We start from the raw sequence: 13563 nt of genomic DNA, 5'->3' as shown, positions 1-13563 counted from the left end.
AGTGAGATGGGTAGAGTAAGATGCAAACTCATTAGACTGACATTAGAGCACATGATACTAACCATTAAGCCCTAACAGTTAGCATGTAATGAGAAAAATGTAAATATAGACAGATGGTTTGATCAGCCAGAATAGTATAATGTATGCTGAAATAATTGTGCTACGTAAATTACATTGGTTAAATGGTCATGCAATGTTTGTTTGGACTCATTGAGATCTTATCCAAGAGCAATAGGTAGAATCTGTTGTCTCAGACCTAAGCATGCTTATCACAAATGTCCTCTGAGATCCCTTGTTCAGGAGCAGGTGAGGTCCCTGACCTTGTAACAAGGAAGACGGAGAATAACCAGCAACTGAGGGCATTCAGACAACATTGCAGCCTTAAAAATAGGTAGCCTACAAGTTGTATCTGCTGTGGGAGCGAGATGTGGGAAGCTCAGTTGTGGAGAAAACTCAGCCTTGCTCAGAAATCCTCAGTCGGGAACTTGGGGGTTTCAACAGGAATTCCCCAGTCACCTTTGCTAGATGCTGGAAGCATGCAATTGGATGTTTTGCTGCCTAGGTGCTGTTTGTTATCTGTTCTTTTACTCAAAAGCCTGACCTGCGGGGTCAGATAATATGATGATATTATCTAACCGCTACTTGCTAGCTCTTCTTTTACTTATGCTTGCTGTATGCTTAGTACACTCCCTCTTCCAACGCCAAAAGTCTAGCTACGGTAGATTTTCCTCCAGACAGAGCAACAGCAAATACCTCCCAACAGCTCTGTGGTTTGAATAGCAGATTTCTCTTTTTCTCACTCACAATTCCTATCTGTTATGGAACAGTGGAAAATGGAAAGGAACAGTTCATTGTCCTGAGCCAAGGATCACAGTTAAGAAATTCTATTTCCTTACAGGCGCCCCATCTTGTCCTCTTGCTCTTCCTATCTAACCACCCTCTCTTACACAATGGAGCAGAGCCTTGGGAATACAAGTTGTGCGGTAAATGTGTCCATTGAAATGAAGAGTGACAGGCAATTAATGCTTGTTGAGAGAAAGGAAAGCGGTCTCCCCAGAGACAGAACCCTTCAGATAGGCCAACTAACTCTAAGAATCCGCCTCTAAACACATGCGAGAAACACTAAATGAATGACGCTTTAAAACATGTCTACAGTTCAAAATATTTTGTTCTCCCAGTTTTTAGTGAGAGCAGAGAATTTGAATATAAAATCTACAAGTTTTTATACAAATAGCCTTAAGGCTAGAATAGGGTTGCAGCTTAAGAAACTCTGAAAACACAATTAATTGAAAATGCATTTCAAATACCCCATCTGCCAGACACCAGAGTTGGTTTACACTGTTGCGAAAGTGTAAACATAGCTGTTTACTGTTGTGATAGCAGGGTAGAGTGAGGGCTGCTTTTTGTTGTCTGTGCCTAGCATTGAAGGGATTGTGATAAAGTTCCCATCCCTGACTCAGAAATAAAACTTGAAACTCTGAACTCAAAGTCGGGTTTCTAATGAATAATAAACAAAAAAATGTGTATTGCCATAAAGAAAAAAAAAACCTGTTAAGCCTAGCCATCATTAGTCAGACCCCATATAATCTGAAACGCCATAAGGCCAAAGGCAAGTTCAAAGTTTAATTATTTTTATAGCCAGCTTTGATAGGCTATCAGAGCTATATCTATATCTTGCAGAGATGGGCTAGATCTCACAGACTCACAATCTTGACTGTCATGGAATTAATAACACAGTTATAACAAACTTATAATATTTATTAATAACAAAGTTATAACAAAGTGATGTGTAAGTCAGGTAAATTTTCTTCTACCTTGACATCCATCAGTTATTCTTACAACCTCCTTAGAAGACAAGGCATTTTAACACCGTTAGTAAAGGGGTTCATGCTTCATCACCAAAGCTCTTTATTTTCAATATCATTTTAAGCTGAGTTGCAGATATTCTGTGCAAAGATTTTGATAAATTATATAGCTTTGGTTTGACAATAAGATTTCTCTGTGTGGAAACATTTCCAGACTTCCACTTTCAAGCGTTCTCTTCAGAGCAATGGACTCATTTAAAAGGTTAGATGCACTCTCTCTCTCTCCTTTTTTTTTATTTTTCCATATTTTTATTTTTTTTTTAGTAAATTTTATTAAATTATAAAAGTTTCCATTTACGCCCCTCTTCCCAACACCCTCCCACTCCCCCCACTCCCTCTCCTCCTCCCTCTTCGTCCCTTAGGGCAGTCAGGGTTTCCTGCCCTGTGGGAAGTTCCAGTTCCCTCCCCCTCCCTCCAGGTCCAGGAAGGTGAGTGTCCAAACAGACTGGATCCCCAAAATCCAGTATATGCAGAGGAAACAGGTCCCAGTATCATAGTCAATGGCTTTTCAGAAAGACTTCGGGCCAGCCACAGTCAGAGAATCCGGCCAAATTCCGAGAATCTGGTTAGATCACCTCCTCGTTCAGTCCCAGTCCAACTGGCCTTGGTAAACTCTCATTAGATCCGTTCCCTTGTATCAGTGGGTGATAGCAACCCTCGCAGTACTGATTTCGTTTTTCATGTTCTTCCTCCTTTTGCTCCTCATTTGGACCTCGGGGGGCTCAGTCCGATGCTCCAATGTGGGTCTCCGACTGTACCGCCGTCCTTCGCCAGATGAAGGATCTATGGTGATAAGCAAAATATACATCAGTATGGTTATGGGCCACGGCCGATTCAGGCACCCTCTCCTCTGTCCAGAGAACAATCTGGGGGATCTCTCCTTGGACCTGGGATCCCATATATAATCAAGTCTCCTGTAAACCCTAAAATGACTCCCTTAGTTGAAATATATTCTTCCCTGATCCCATATTCATCCTTCCTCCCTCCCGCCTCCCCCATCCCAGGCCACCAAGCTTTCCCCGTTCCTCCCCTACTCCCTTCTCTCTAACCCTCTCCCCTTCCATCAACCCTCCCACCCCCCCCATGCACCCGAGGTTACCTGGGACTCTTGTCTATTTCCTACCTCCTGGCGGGTAGCTATATAATCTTCATCAGGTTCATCTTCTCATTTTGCTTCTCTAGGATCACGAATAATAGGCTCAAAGACCTTTAATTATGGTTAGAATCCACTTATGAGTGAATACATACCGTGTTCCTCTTTTTGGGTCTGGCTTACCTCACTCAGTAAAGCGTTTTCTATTTCCATCCATTTGCATGCAAAATTCAAGATGTCATTGTTTTTTACCGCTGAGTAAAACTCTAATGTGTATATGTTCCACACCTTTTTTAACCATTCTTCTATTGAGGGGCACCTAGGCTGTTTCCAGGTTCTGGCTATTACAAATAGTGCTGCTATGAACATAGTAGAACAAATGCTTTTGTAGTATGTTAGGGAATCTTTAGGGTATATTCCCAAGAGTGGAATTGCTGGGTCCTGAGGGAGGTTGACTCCCAGTTTCCTGAGAAACCGCCACACTGATTTCCACAGTGGCTGCACGAGTTTGCATTCCCACCAACAATGGATGAGTGTTCCCCTCACCCCACATCCTCTCCAGCATAGGCTATCGTTGGTGTTTTTGACTTTAGCTATTCTGACAGGTGTAAGATGGTATCTCAAAGTGGTTTTGATTTGCATTTCCCTGATCGCTAAGGAGGTTGAGCATGACCTTAAGTGTCTTCTGGCCATTCGAAGTTCATCTGTTGTGAATTCTCTGTTAAGTTCAGTACCCCATTTTTTAATTGGGTTAATTAGAGTTTTAGTGCCTAGTTTCTTGAGTTCTTTGTATATTTTGGAGATCAGACCTTTGTCTGATGAGGGGTTGGTGAAGATCTTCTCCCAGTCAGAAGGCAGCCTTTTTGTCCTACACTCTCTCTCTTTTATATCTAAACCATCAGATTTAATTTGAAGTTCAAATTAAGACGGTTTTTCTCAAGTATTTCCAAGAGGTAATATTAACAACAACATCTTATCACAGAAAAATTTAAAAAAACTTCCAGCAATTGTCTTTTTACCAGAGAAAAAGGAACAACCTTCACCTTTGTTTGACAACTTTTGAAGTATTTTTGAAGGAAAATAACCATTATATATATTTTTATAGCAATAAAAATTCCAATTTATATATACTTTTGAAATATCATATTCTACTAATTGAAATTCTACAGAAATATCTCTTATTCATGAATTAGAATTGTCTAAGTATTCCAAGAGTAAAAACGAGATAAGCACTTGTACCTGGAGAATGTCCAGCCCTGGCAACAACATCCTCTTTGCTCAAGATACTTCTTCAATATCCACAAAAGACAACTGGACCCTATCCACTGCTAAACTGAATCTTAGTAAGCCCTTTCAAAGTTAAGACCTAAAAACATTGTAGGGAAGTCCACCATCTTTCCTGACTCTCCAGAAATGAATTAGATGGGCCCTGAGTTTTGAGTCCTATATTTCAGAGGCTATTACTTTAAGGAATACAAGAGAAGGGAAGAGTTTTGCTCATAAAACGATGGGGTGTTGCAATCATCTTTTTATTTGTAAGAAACAGCTGGAAGCCATATCCAACAGCAGTAGTGGGGACCTCAGGCCCTGCATGAAGCTTGATTGAAGGAGAGTGTTTGCAGAGGCTCGATGAGAAGAAAACCAGAACACTTTTGGTTAGGAATAGAACATTCACTGATGTACAGTGCCCACAATCTACCTCAAGTGCTGGTGTCATTTCTAGAAACAAAGGTTACAAAATAAGCTTTGGGAGCAGGTTACTAAGAGCATTAAAATGGCTCAAATCTAAGAATTTTCAGACAAGAATAGTATCCTTCCAATTATTGGGGAACTCAGAAAGCTTCATGGAAGAAGCGGCATTTGAATAAGTAAGAGGCAACTTTATGGAGTAGACAGCTCTGGTCCTGCCACCTCAGTCCAGTGATGGTTATCCTGGCCTAATTAGTATGTCTCCATTCATCTGACAACAGGTACGTGAGATCCAGAACGAAGCATGATGTTGATATGAGAATTGGAATCCACTCAGGCTCCGTGCTGTGTGGCGTGTTGGGTCTGCGGAAGTGGCAGTTTGATGTCTGGTCTTGGGATGTGGACATTGCAAACAAACTTGAATCTGGAGGGATCCCTGGGTAAGCAGAGCAAAGCCATTTCTTGCCTAACTTTTTCACTGTCTAACATTGTGATTCCAGGTTTTCGGTGTACAGAGTTCAAACATAGAAATCTAGGGAGCCATTATTCAGGAGGTCAGACATTAAAGCAGCATACAGTACTGGCCTGAAAATTCTAAGGAAATCACTCAGAGATGGCAAAGATGAGGAGGTAGTGAAGCTGATGAACTGCTTATGTCTCTTTCCTGTGAAGCACTGTTTCTTTGACTTGTCTCCATATAGGATTCATTGCCTTATAGAATACTCAAGACCAGACCTGATGCTTGTTCATCTAAAGTGGAGTCTTTGCAGGATCAATTTTCAGTTTTTAAATCAATTCTAATGGGCAGCCAAGAATAAAACCTATTGACCGCCAATGTGTACATGACCGTGGGCTCCACTCCAAAACATCACTGCTTTCTTTGAAAACTCATCTGCATTCCAGCTCTAGTTGGCAAGACTAGTTGGTACTGAACCTCCAGATATAGTATTTCCCTAGACAGCAGAACTGAAGTAGTACACAGATCTTTAGGGTTCACCCTCAGAATTTCCAAGTCTGTGTGTCTGGGCTTGGACCTAAGCAAAACACCTTTCTAACAAGGATCTTGGTAACAGTGATACAGCTGGTCTCCATATTATACAAAGACTATTGTTGTTGAGTTTTTTTGTCAAGTGGCACAACATGTATAAAATCCTTCCTCCATGCTCAGGAGACTCTATGGCTGCGGTTGTAGTGGTTAATTATTCAGTCATAAGGTCTTAGAGAGATCCTGAAACAAAATGTCCTATCTCCAGCTAACACTGCTACCATAATAGGGCAGTATACATTCATTGTCCCTGGACCAGTCTTAGCATCTACAGAAGGAGAAGGAAAACAAAAGGGGACAGAATAAAGGAAAAAAGGAAGAGACAACGGAAGAGTGAGGAAAGAAAGAAAGGGAGGAGTAAGAAGGAAATGTCTGTTACCTGGGCTATATGGCAGGTAACAAATCAAATCATACAAATAAATTCATGACAACAAACAACTCCCTTCCTACAGCAAAAGATAGTATTGGGGGAAGTAAAACACTACAAGGTTGTCAGATTATATTTACTATCATAACTATCATGATTATGTTACAAGAAAATGTCAGGTTTACCTGGCAGGCAACACACGAGAGTAAACTCTGAGCACAGATTCAAGTCCTTAGAGGAAACAAAGTCACTGAACCATCATCTCTGAAAATGCCTGCCTTCAAAACTCAGAGTAGCAGCAAAGACTTTCAGAAAGGAAACATCAGAACCCTAGTTTCTATCAAAAGCATCCCAATGTGTAGTGATCAAAACCTTGATGAAGTATTGTTATGAAATGGAGGTTAAGATCCCTCTGTCTACTAAAGATAAAACACTTAACACAGGCAAGGATCAGTCCCTCTGAACACAGTGTAGATTGATACAATGTAACCTCCAGATGAAATGCTGAAAGAAGCTGGTATTTATTATGGTTATTTTAAAAAGGAAATCGGCCATCAGACTTGACAAAATCCTCCTAGGAAGCTCATTTTTCCTAAGAGAAAAAGGCAGTGCCTTCTAGTGTTTAAATCTTAACTTGATTTTAGAGAGCAGCTCGGAGCTCCTGATTTGTGGAATATGAGTTTCTGCGTTTCCAGGTAAAACACTGTGGAAACATTTTGAATTCATCCAGCAGGTGTCTCAAGAGAAGCCAGGCTTTCATGCATTTGCCTGATTATCTCGGTCTTGAAATCGGTACATTTGGAAGATGGAGAATGCCCCCTAAATGGGCAGAAATCTATCGTCTGTGCTTTTGTTTGTTTCTGCAATGAACAATGCTTCCCAGAAAGCAGGAATTTGACAGATAGGTTAAATGGTCAGTGGAGGCAGGAGAGGACATACTGAAAGTACAAGGCATTCTGAAAAACGCCTAAACTTAAAAATGAAAGAACTCTTCATTGTTTATTTGAATATATTGCTTCTGGAATCGCAAAAGCCAAGCAAAGCATTATGCATCCACCATATCCATCCATTTACTCAGGGGAGCTTGGAGTCAGCTTAGCAAACAGTTAAGTCAAGTCTGGAAGTAGGACACATTTAGCAAGCGTGCAATCACATGCAGAATTGAGAGAAATGACAAAGGCTTGAATAGCTGAAGGCAGCGTGGGGGCCAGTACTGAAGGCGTGTCTGACAATGTGCTGTGAATGGCAGAATCAGTGATAGAGGCCTCATTCAGATGTCAGTCTGTCTCCTGTGAGCCTTAAGAAGGCACGGGATATACCACAGTGAGCTCACAATGGCATTTTTAAGAATATTCCAAATAATTCAAAGTCTGTGTTTTCATTGCTCCTGCATTCTGTATAGTGTTTTGACTACTTTGCATAAATCAGCCCCTGTATACTCACAGTGACATTATGAGGCAGATCTACATCCTTGGCCATGTTTATGGGCGACAAATAAACTGAGAAAAGTTAAACCATTCTCCTCCAAGTCTTCTAGCTAGAAAATGGAAGAGTTAGAATTAGCAATCAAGAAGCAAAGTCCTCGATCATAATTCCTTTACTGTTCTTCACACGCCACAGTAAGTACCTGACTTAAACAACTTGAGAAGAGAAAATACCTTCCATCCAGATAAGGAATTACAGCCTGTGGCTTCTACAAATCGAGTTTGATTCTAATACAGTCACATGTTGTTTCATTAAAAAAAAAAAAGATGAAAGGACTGTGAGCTACATGAGTTACTCAGTTTGTGAGTGAGCCTGGACCATCGACAGCTTGCACATTCCATCTTACTCTCTGCTCCTTTGGATACATATTAGAGGGGAAATCACATCTTCCAGAAATTTTCTAAAAGGGATAATTCATGCATTCCCATAGACCTACAAAACTACACCATGTAAAAGGTTGGAGAAACATGGTACAGATATGTAACATGTGAAGTGATTAGGCAAGCTCTGAGACAGTGAGGGAGGCATGGTCTAAGATGATTTAACTAAAATTGAAATTCAAGAACATCTGCATCATTTGCTTTTCCAGTATAGCCAACACTATTGAATGAAATCACTAGCTCATAGAGAGTGTTGAAAGTAATAGGAAAAGCCAAAAGAGGCTCTTCACTCTGCCCGGATAACCATCAGAGCCATTTGTGTGAGGTTATGGTGTCCTTAGATGAAGAATTTCTAGTTTCGTTTTTGCTTTTTCCAACACTTCTGAGGGGGGCAAATTTGTCCTTGAGAATGTATTATAGAAGTGTCCTATGTCCAGCCCTAACTGGGCAGCATGAGCTATTATAACGATCCCCTCTCTGTACACACAGGAGAATTCACATTTCCAAAGCCACACTGGATTGCCTCAACGGTGACTACAATGTGGAAGAAGGCCACGGTAAAGAGAGGAATGAGTTCTTGAGGAAGCATAATATAGAGACCTATTTGATTCAGCAGCCTGAGGAGAGCTTGCTTTCATTGCCTGAAGACATAGTCAAGGAGTCGGTGAGCTCCTCAGACAGGAGGAACAGCGGAGCAGCCTTCCCAGAAGGATCCTGGAGTCCAGAACTGCCTTTCGACAACATCGTGGGCAAGCAGAATGTAAGTCCGTCTTCCTTCTTCTGTTAGCAACAAGTGCCTGCCTGAGTGCATCTCCAACCAATAGCCTCAGAGCAAAGCAATCCATCTTTAACCTTTTCTCTACTGAGCACCATAATTGAAAATGATCAAACAAATTTCCTCAGGACAAGATTAACCTATGTGTGCAGTTTCAGGAAAGGGCAGAAATACCACATTCCTGACACCCTCTTACTTTTTTGATGCTAAAAATAAAATGCCCTGTGAGGCAAAATTGTATCTATCCAAAAAAAAAAAAAGGCTCATATTAGAAAAGTCCAATGTCACTAAAAATTAAGCATATGAAAATGACCTCCTTTAGTCTGTAGTCCTGAGTCTTCCTCTGAGATTAAAAATCAGGAAGGTTGTCTTGCAACACTGAATGGGGCTGGGGCTGGGGTGCTCTAGAGAAACATGCAGTTTCAAAACCACTGCTGTGATTCTAGTTTTCCATAGCATGAATTTTCTTCTTATTTGAAGGAAATGGTTACAAAAACAGTACAGAGGGAACAAATCACTAATAATCAGAATCACTTTTTAAAAGTATTTGTTCCGGTATCAGTATCAAATTCAGCTCTGAGAGCCACCGCAGAAATGAGGTTTGACCAGGCTCAGAACCCATGTGGAGAACACAGGTCCAGCCTGGAGCTCCCACTCAGTACATCTGATGAGCATTCTCCCTTTATCGTCGATACAAAACACATGCACTGAAAGTTATGTGAGATGGTCTAACTCAACCAGAATGTTTAAAAGAAGCAAGTGGGAAAACTCTGTGTGCAGGATTTATCTGTTTTCAGACACATTCCCAAGTCAAACAGAAGTTGAGAGTATTGTGTAGACCAAATCAACAGTATTCGGGTTTTATAAAGATCTTAAAGGGTGGTTTCTATTTTTAGTTGTTTTGTTTTTTGACAGAATTTCACTGTGTAGCCTCAGCTGGCTTGGATCTTGCTATGTAAACCAGGCTGGCCTCCCACTTACAGAGGTCTGCCTATCGCTACCTCCTGAGTGTTGGGATTAAAGTCACACACCACCATGTTCCATGGTGATTTATCTTTTACACCCGAAGACCTTAATATTTCTCAGTAGCTCTTAGATTGGAGACATGTGTCTGTTGAAAGCCACTTTAAATGGAACAGGTTAAATGCTGAAAGTCTTCTCCTTTTTTGGAGAAAGGTGGGGCACTCTGAGGCCAGGTTAACTTCAATTCCCTTCCAGTTTTGTGGGAAGGAGTTATGAAACAATGCATGTGCCAGATTCTACCAAGAAAAACAGAAGACTGAATTGACCCAGCATGCCTTGCAATGTTTACCCTTAGGTGTTTACTATTCTCTTATGAGTATTTAATTTACACACAAAATAGTGTTATGCCTACACAGTTCATCAAGATTCCAGTGCCTACTGCTTCTTTCCACCCCTAAATTGACATGCATGTTACAATCTTCTATAAATTAAAGAATGGTAGATATACTTTTTGGAGTGTGTGCACAGCCAATGAAAGTGTCCCTTCTGTTTTCTCTGCCTGTTATGAGCTGGAGCCCAGGTGCTGGTTTTCATAGAGAAGGCTGTATCTGCATCCTTACCTTTACGTGCCTTGGTAATTTCATATCAAATTATCTTTCCTACTTGTTTTAATTTTTGTCTTTTCGTTTGGTGAATGACATTCAAGCTAGTTGTGGGGAGTTGGGATAGTTCCTCACTGTTTTAATCTCACTTTGCTTCTGCCCTTGCTGCTAATAACTGAGAACCAAGAAGGGAGAAATGGAGATGTGTGCTTTCATTTCATGACTGACTGACCTGGTAAAAATTTTATGAGGAATTGAAACCTTTCTTTCTAATTTCCTAATGTTGATGACATCAAAGGATTACTATAGAAGATGTCAAAGTAGCCAATATATTTGCATTGTAGATTTTGCACAATGCCTTGGTTTTGCTTAGATAAAACTTATGCGAACCATCTTGTGTGTGAATAATTTCAATTTATATTGATGTCTTAAAACTAAAGAGCCAGGAAATGGGTACTGATCTCTGTGAATAGCACAAGTCACTAATAACATGTTGTAAACTATTGAACCGATTAAAATTATCACAACCATTCAGAGTTTATACTTACACTTAACTAGAAATCAGTGAGTCATATGCTCAATTCAGAACTTAATGTGTCTCTGAAAGAGATCAAGATTGTCTGACTGAGTCTACACCATGTCAAAATACTCAATCAGTTAGACAAAACCCAGGCAAGCTAGTGTTTGCAAAATATAGATAAACCATACTTACGTTTTGTTGGGAATTTTCCAACCAAGTTGGCCAGATGTTTTGACTTTTATTAATTCACAATGTGTGCTTAGGACTATTTATAATAACATTATATAACTATGTCATATTCTGTATTTGAGTATACAGCAGGTGTTCATGTAGCTAAATCCTCACATATCCATTCAATGGGGATTAATTCAGCATCTATTGTAATGCCAACTATGGGAGGAAGCGAAAGAAAGAAAAAATGAAAAAGAAAGAAAGAAAGAAAGAAAGAAAGAAAGGAAGGAAGGAAGGAAGGAAGGAAGAAAGAAAGAAAGAAAGAAAGAAAAAAGTTTTAGGGATAAAGTCAGTAAGTGTTTCATATGTTACAGGAAAACAAGAATTACATCTGTTTTTCTCACCATTATTTGGTAAGATAATATCTGATAAATCACATGGTGTGATTAATCTATTCAGTAGACGAATGAAATGGTAGCCATGGATAGTAAAGGAGGCAAAAATGAGAAAAGCAGACCTTGAGGAATACTGTAAGAATCCCCATAAGGAGGCAGCTAAAGCAAAGCAATCAGGAGCCATCTGGGGATCGTGGAAACTCAGAAGTTCAGCATTTTCAAGTGAGGAGCCATCAGCAAACCAAAGATAACCAGCTGTTCCAATAATGTGAAAAGTCAGAACTGCCCATTGGAATTGGGCTGAAGAACATCACTGGCAAGAGACAGAGCTGGTGAGAAGGAAAATCAGAAGCCAATGTCATTGATTAGAGAGGAGCCCAGGCTTCTCAGAACTCCAATTCTTGTCATCCTCCCTCCCTCCTTTAAATTTAGTGGCTTAGAGGAATGAGTAAAATTAGTAATACTGATCCCTCACCCTCTGGTGAGTTTCCAAGACTCCGTGTGCTTCATTTTGATGCTGGGTATATCTTCTGCTCTTATCTGTCTAGCCAAATTCATTAAAATTGATTGCTTGAGCCTGACTGGGTGCTAACATACATGTTAATCTTAAGTATCCTGAGAACCAACATTCTGCCACCGTGAGTTCACATACATGCAAGTATTCTGCCCAGGGTCTTAATGCCTGGTCTTCCCAGGTGTTGGCTCACCACTGGATTCCCGCGCCCCACCATGCCCTGGGTTCCTGAGTGTAGGAAAGTAAGAAAACCAGAAGACAACTGGACTGCTAGAAGTTAAGACTGCAGAAGTAGAAGTTGGTAGACCAAAAAACGCTGAGTATTTTTAAAGAATATGCACAAATCTGAAGGCAAGGAGATCTCTGCCTAGGTTGAGATCTCATAATTACCATGACTTAGCAGGTCAATTGTCTAGGTTCACTACTAGAATCTAGTAGCGAAAGCATAGGCCTGGTGCTTGTCTTCCAGGATTGTATATTTCAGTGGACTGGGGATGCATAGGTTTACCAAAAGCTGTGAGCGATATTTAAGAAATGAGGATATGTGGTGACTAGGGAGTAAATATACTCTCTGCAGGGGGATTTTCAAAGTAGTCCTTATTGAAGATTCCATCTGCATGCTACAAGGACCCTCAGTACAAAGCGCCAGGATAGGAGTATTTTCCAGGAGAAACAGCACAAAATCTCTGAGGAAAGGAACACTTTGTAGCTTACAGAACGCCTTCATGGCTAGTGCGTGGGGAGCAGGGGAGGGACAGACACCAGGAGAAAACTGGGCAGCTGAAAGGTTTGTCTCTCAAACTTTTGCAGTCTGTGTTTTATTCCTAGGATTGTGACATGGAGGTTTAAGCAAAGCAGTGAGGTGTTCTGATTTAGACCTTTAAGAGAACACTTAGATTGCCTTCTGGTTAATGGATGGAAGGGGTTGAACTTGGGCAAAATGTATCTAAAGCTCAAAATTTATAAGATGACAAGGGTGGACATTTTACATTGCTGTTAAAAATTTTTTGAAGAATATTAATAGCTTTAATTGAATTTTTATGGCAAGTAAAAGACCAGGAAATATGGAGTTATGCTTTTAGGAGCAAAGCTCCTCTTTGGAGTCTTGGATCTGTCTCCAATTAGTGTAGAAAGGTCACCTTCATACCATCCATCCATTTTACATGCAGGATGGCCTGAGATTCCATATAATAGTCTATGACTCCTCAGGCCTTTCAAAAGACTTACTTAATGAAAATAAAAAAAAAACAGCAACAAAAATCCCACTATTGGTACTTCTAAAAACACACCTTAATCACTTCTATCCAACAGACTGACATTTTTAACTTGAAGTCAAATGTGTGCATCATGGTAACTCTAACTAGAAATTGATTTTTTTCAATCCATACAACAGACAGAAAGAGAATGGTGTCTCTGTTTAGAATATAGGTAAATAGACCTTGGTGCTACACGCCTTTTATCCTAGCACTTGGGAGACAGAGGCAAGTAGATCTCTGAGTTAGAAGGTAGTCTTAGCTACAGAGTGAGTTCTAGAACAGCCAGGACTACATAGAGACCCCCCCCAAATAATATATAGTAAATATCCACAGGTCACTAGCATAGTTAAATCTCAAAACAGCCTTACACAATCACAGTTTTGACACTAGACTTACACATAAAAAAGCATTTGTGGTTCTGAAACCCCAATTAACTTCCTGAA

General features: G+C 40.3%; 1 protein-coding gene across 3 annotated transcripts in view; it reads left to right on the top strand.

The window, feature by feature from the left end:
• The window catches only part of Adcy8 (adenylate cyclase 8), a 215987-nt gene that overhangs the window by 116755 nt on the left and 85669 nt on the right, over positions 1-13563 (top strand). For all 3 annotated transcript variants that reach the window (XM_085678921.2, XM_048457362.3, XM_048457363.3), the window contains exons 6-7: positions 4929-5087; positions 8414-8684. In XM_085678921.2, the coding sequence (XP_085535047.2) occupies positions 4929-5087; positions 8414-8684 (430 nt within the window). The remainder of the gene's footprint in view (positions 1-4928; positions 5088-8413; positions 8685-13563) is intronic.

The sequence above is a fragment of the Myodes glareolus genome, chromosome 19 (assembly GCF_982192425.1).
Source record: "Myodes glareolus chromosome 19, mMyoGla1.1, whole genome shotgun sequence".
NCBI classification, from domain to species: Eukaryota; Metazoa; Chordata; class Mammalia; order Rodentia; family Cricetidae; genus Myodes; species Myodes glareolus.
The sequence above is the reverse complement of the archived record's forward strand: the minus strand, read 5'-3'. Positions and strand labels throughout refer to the sequence as shown.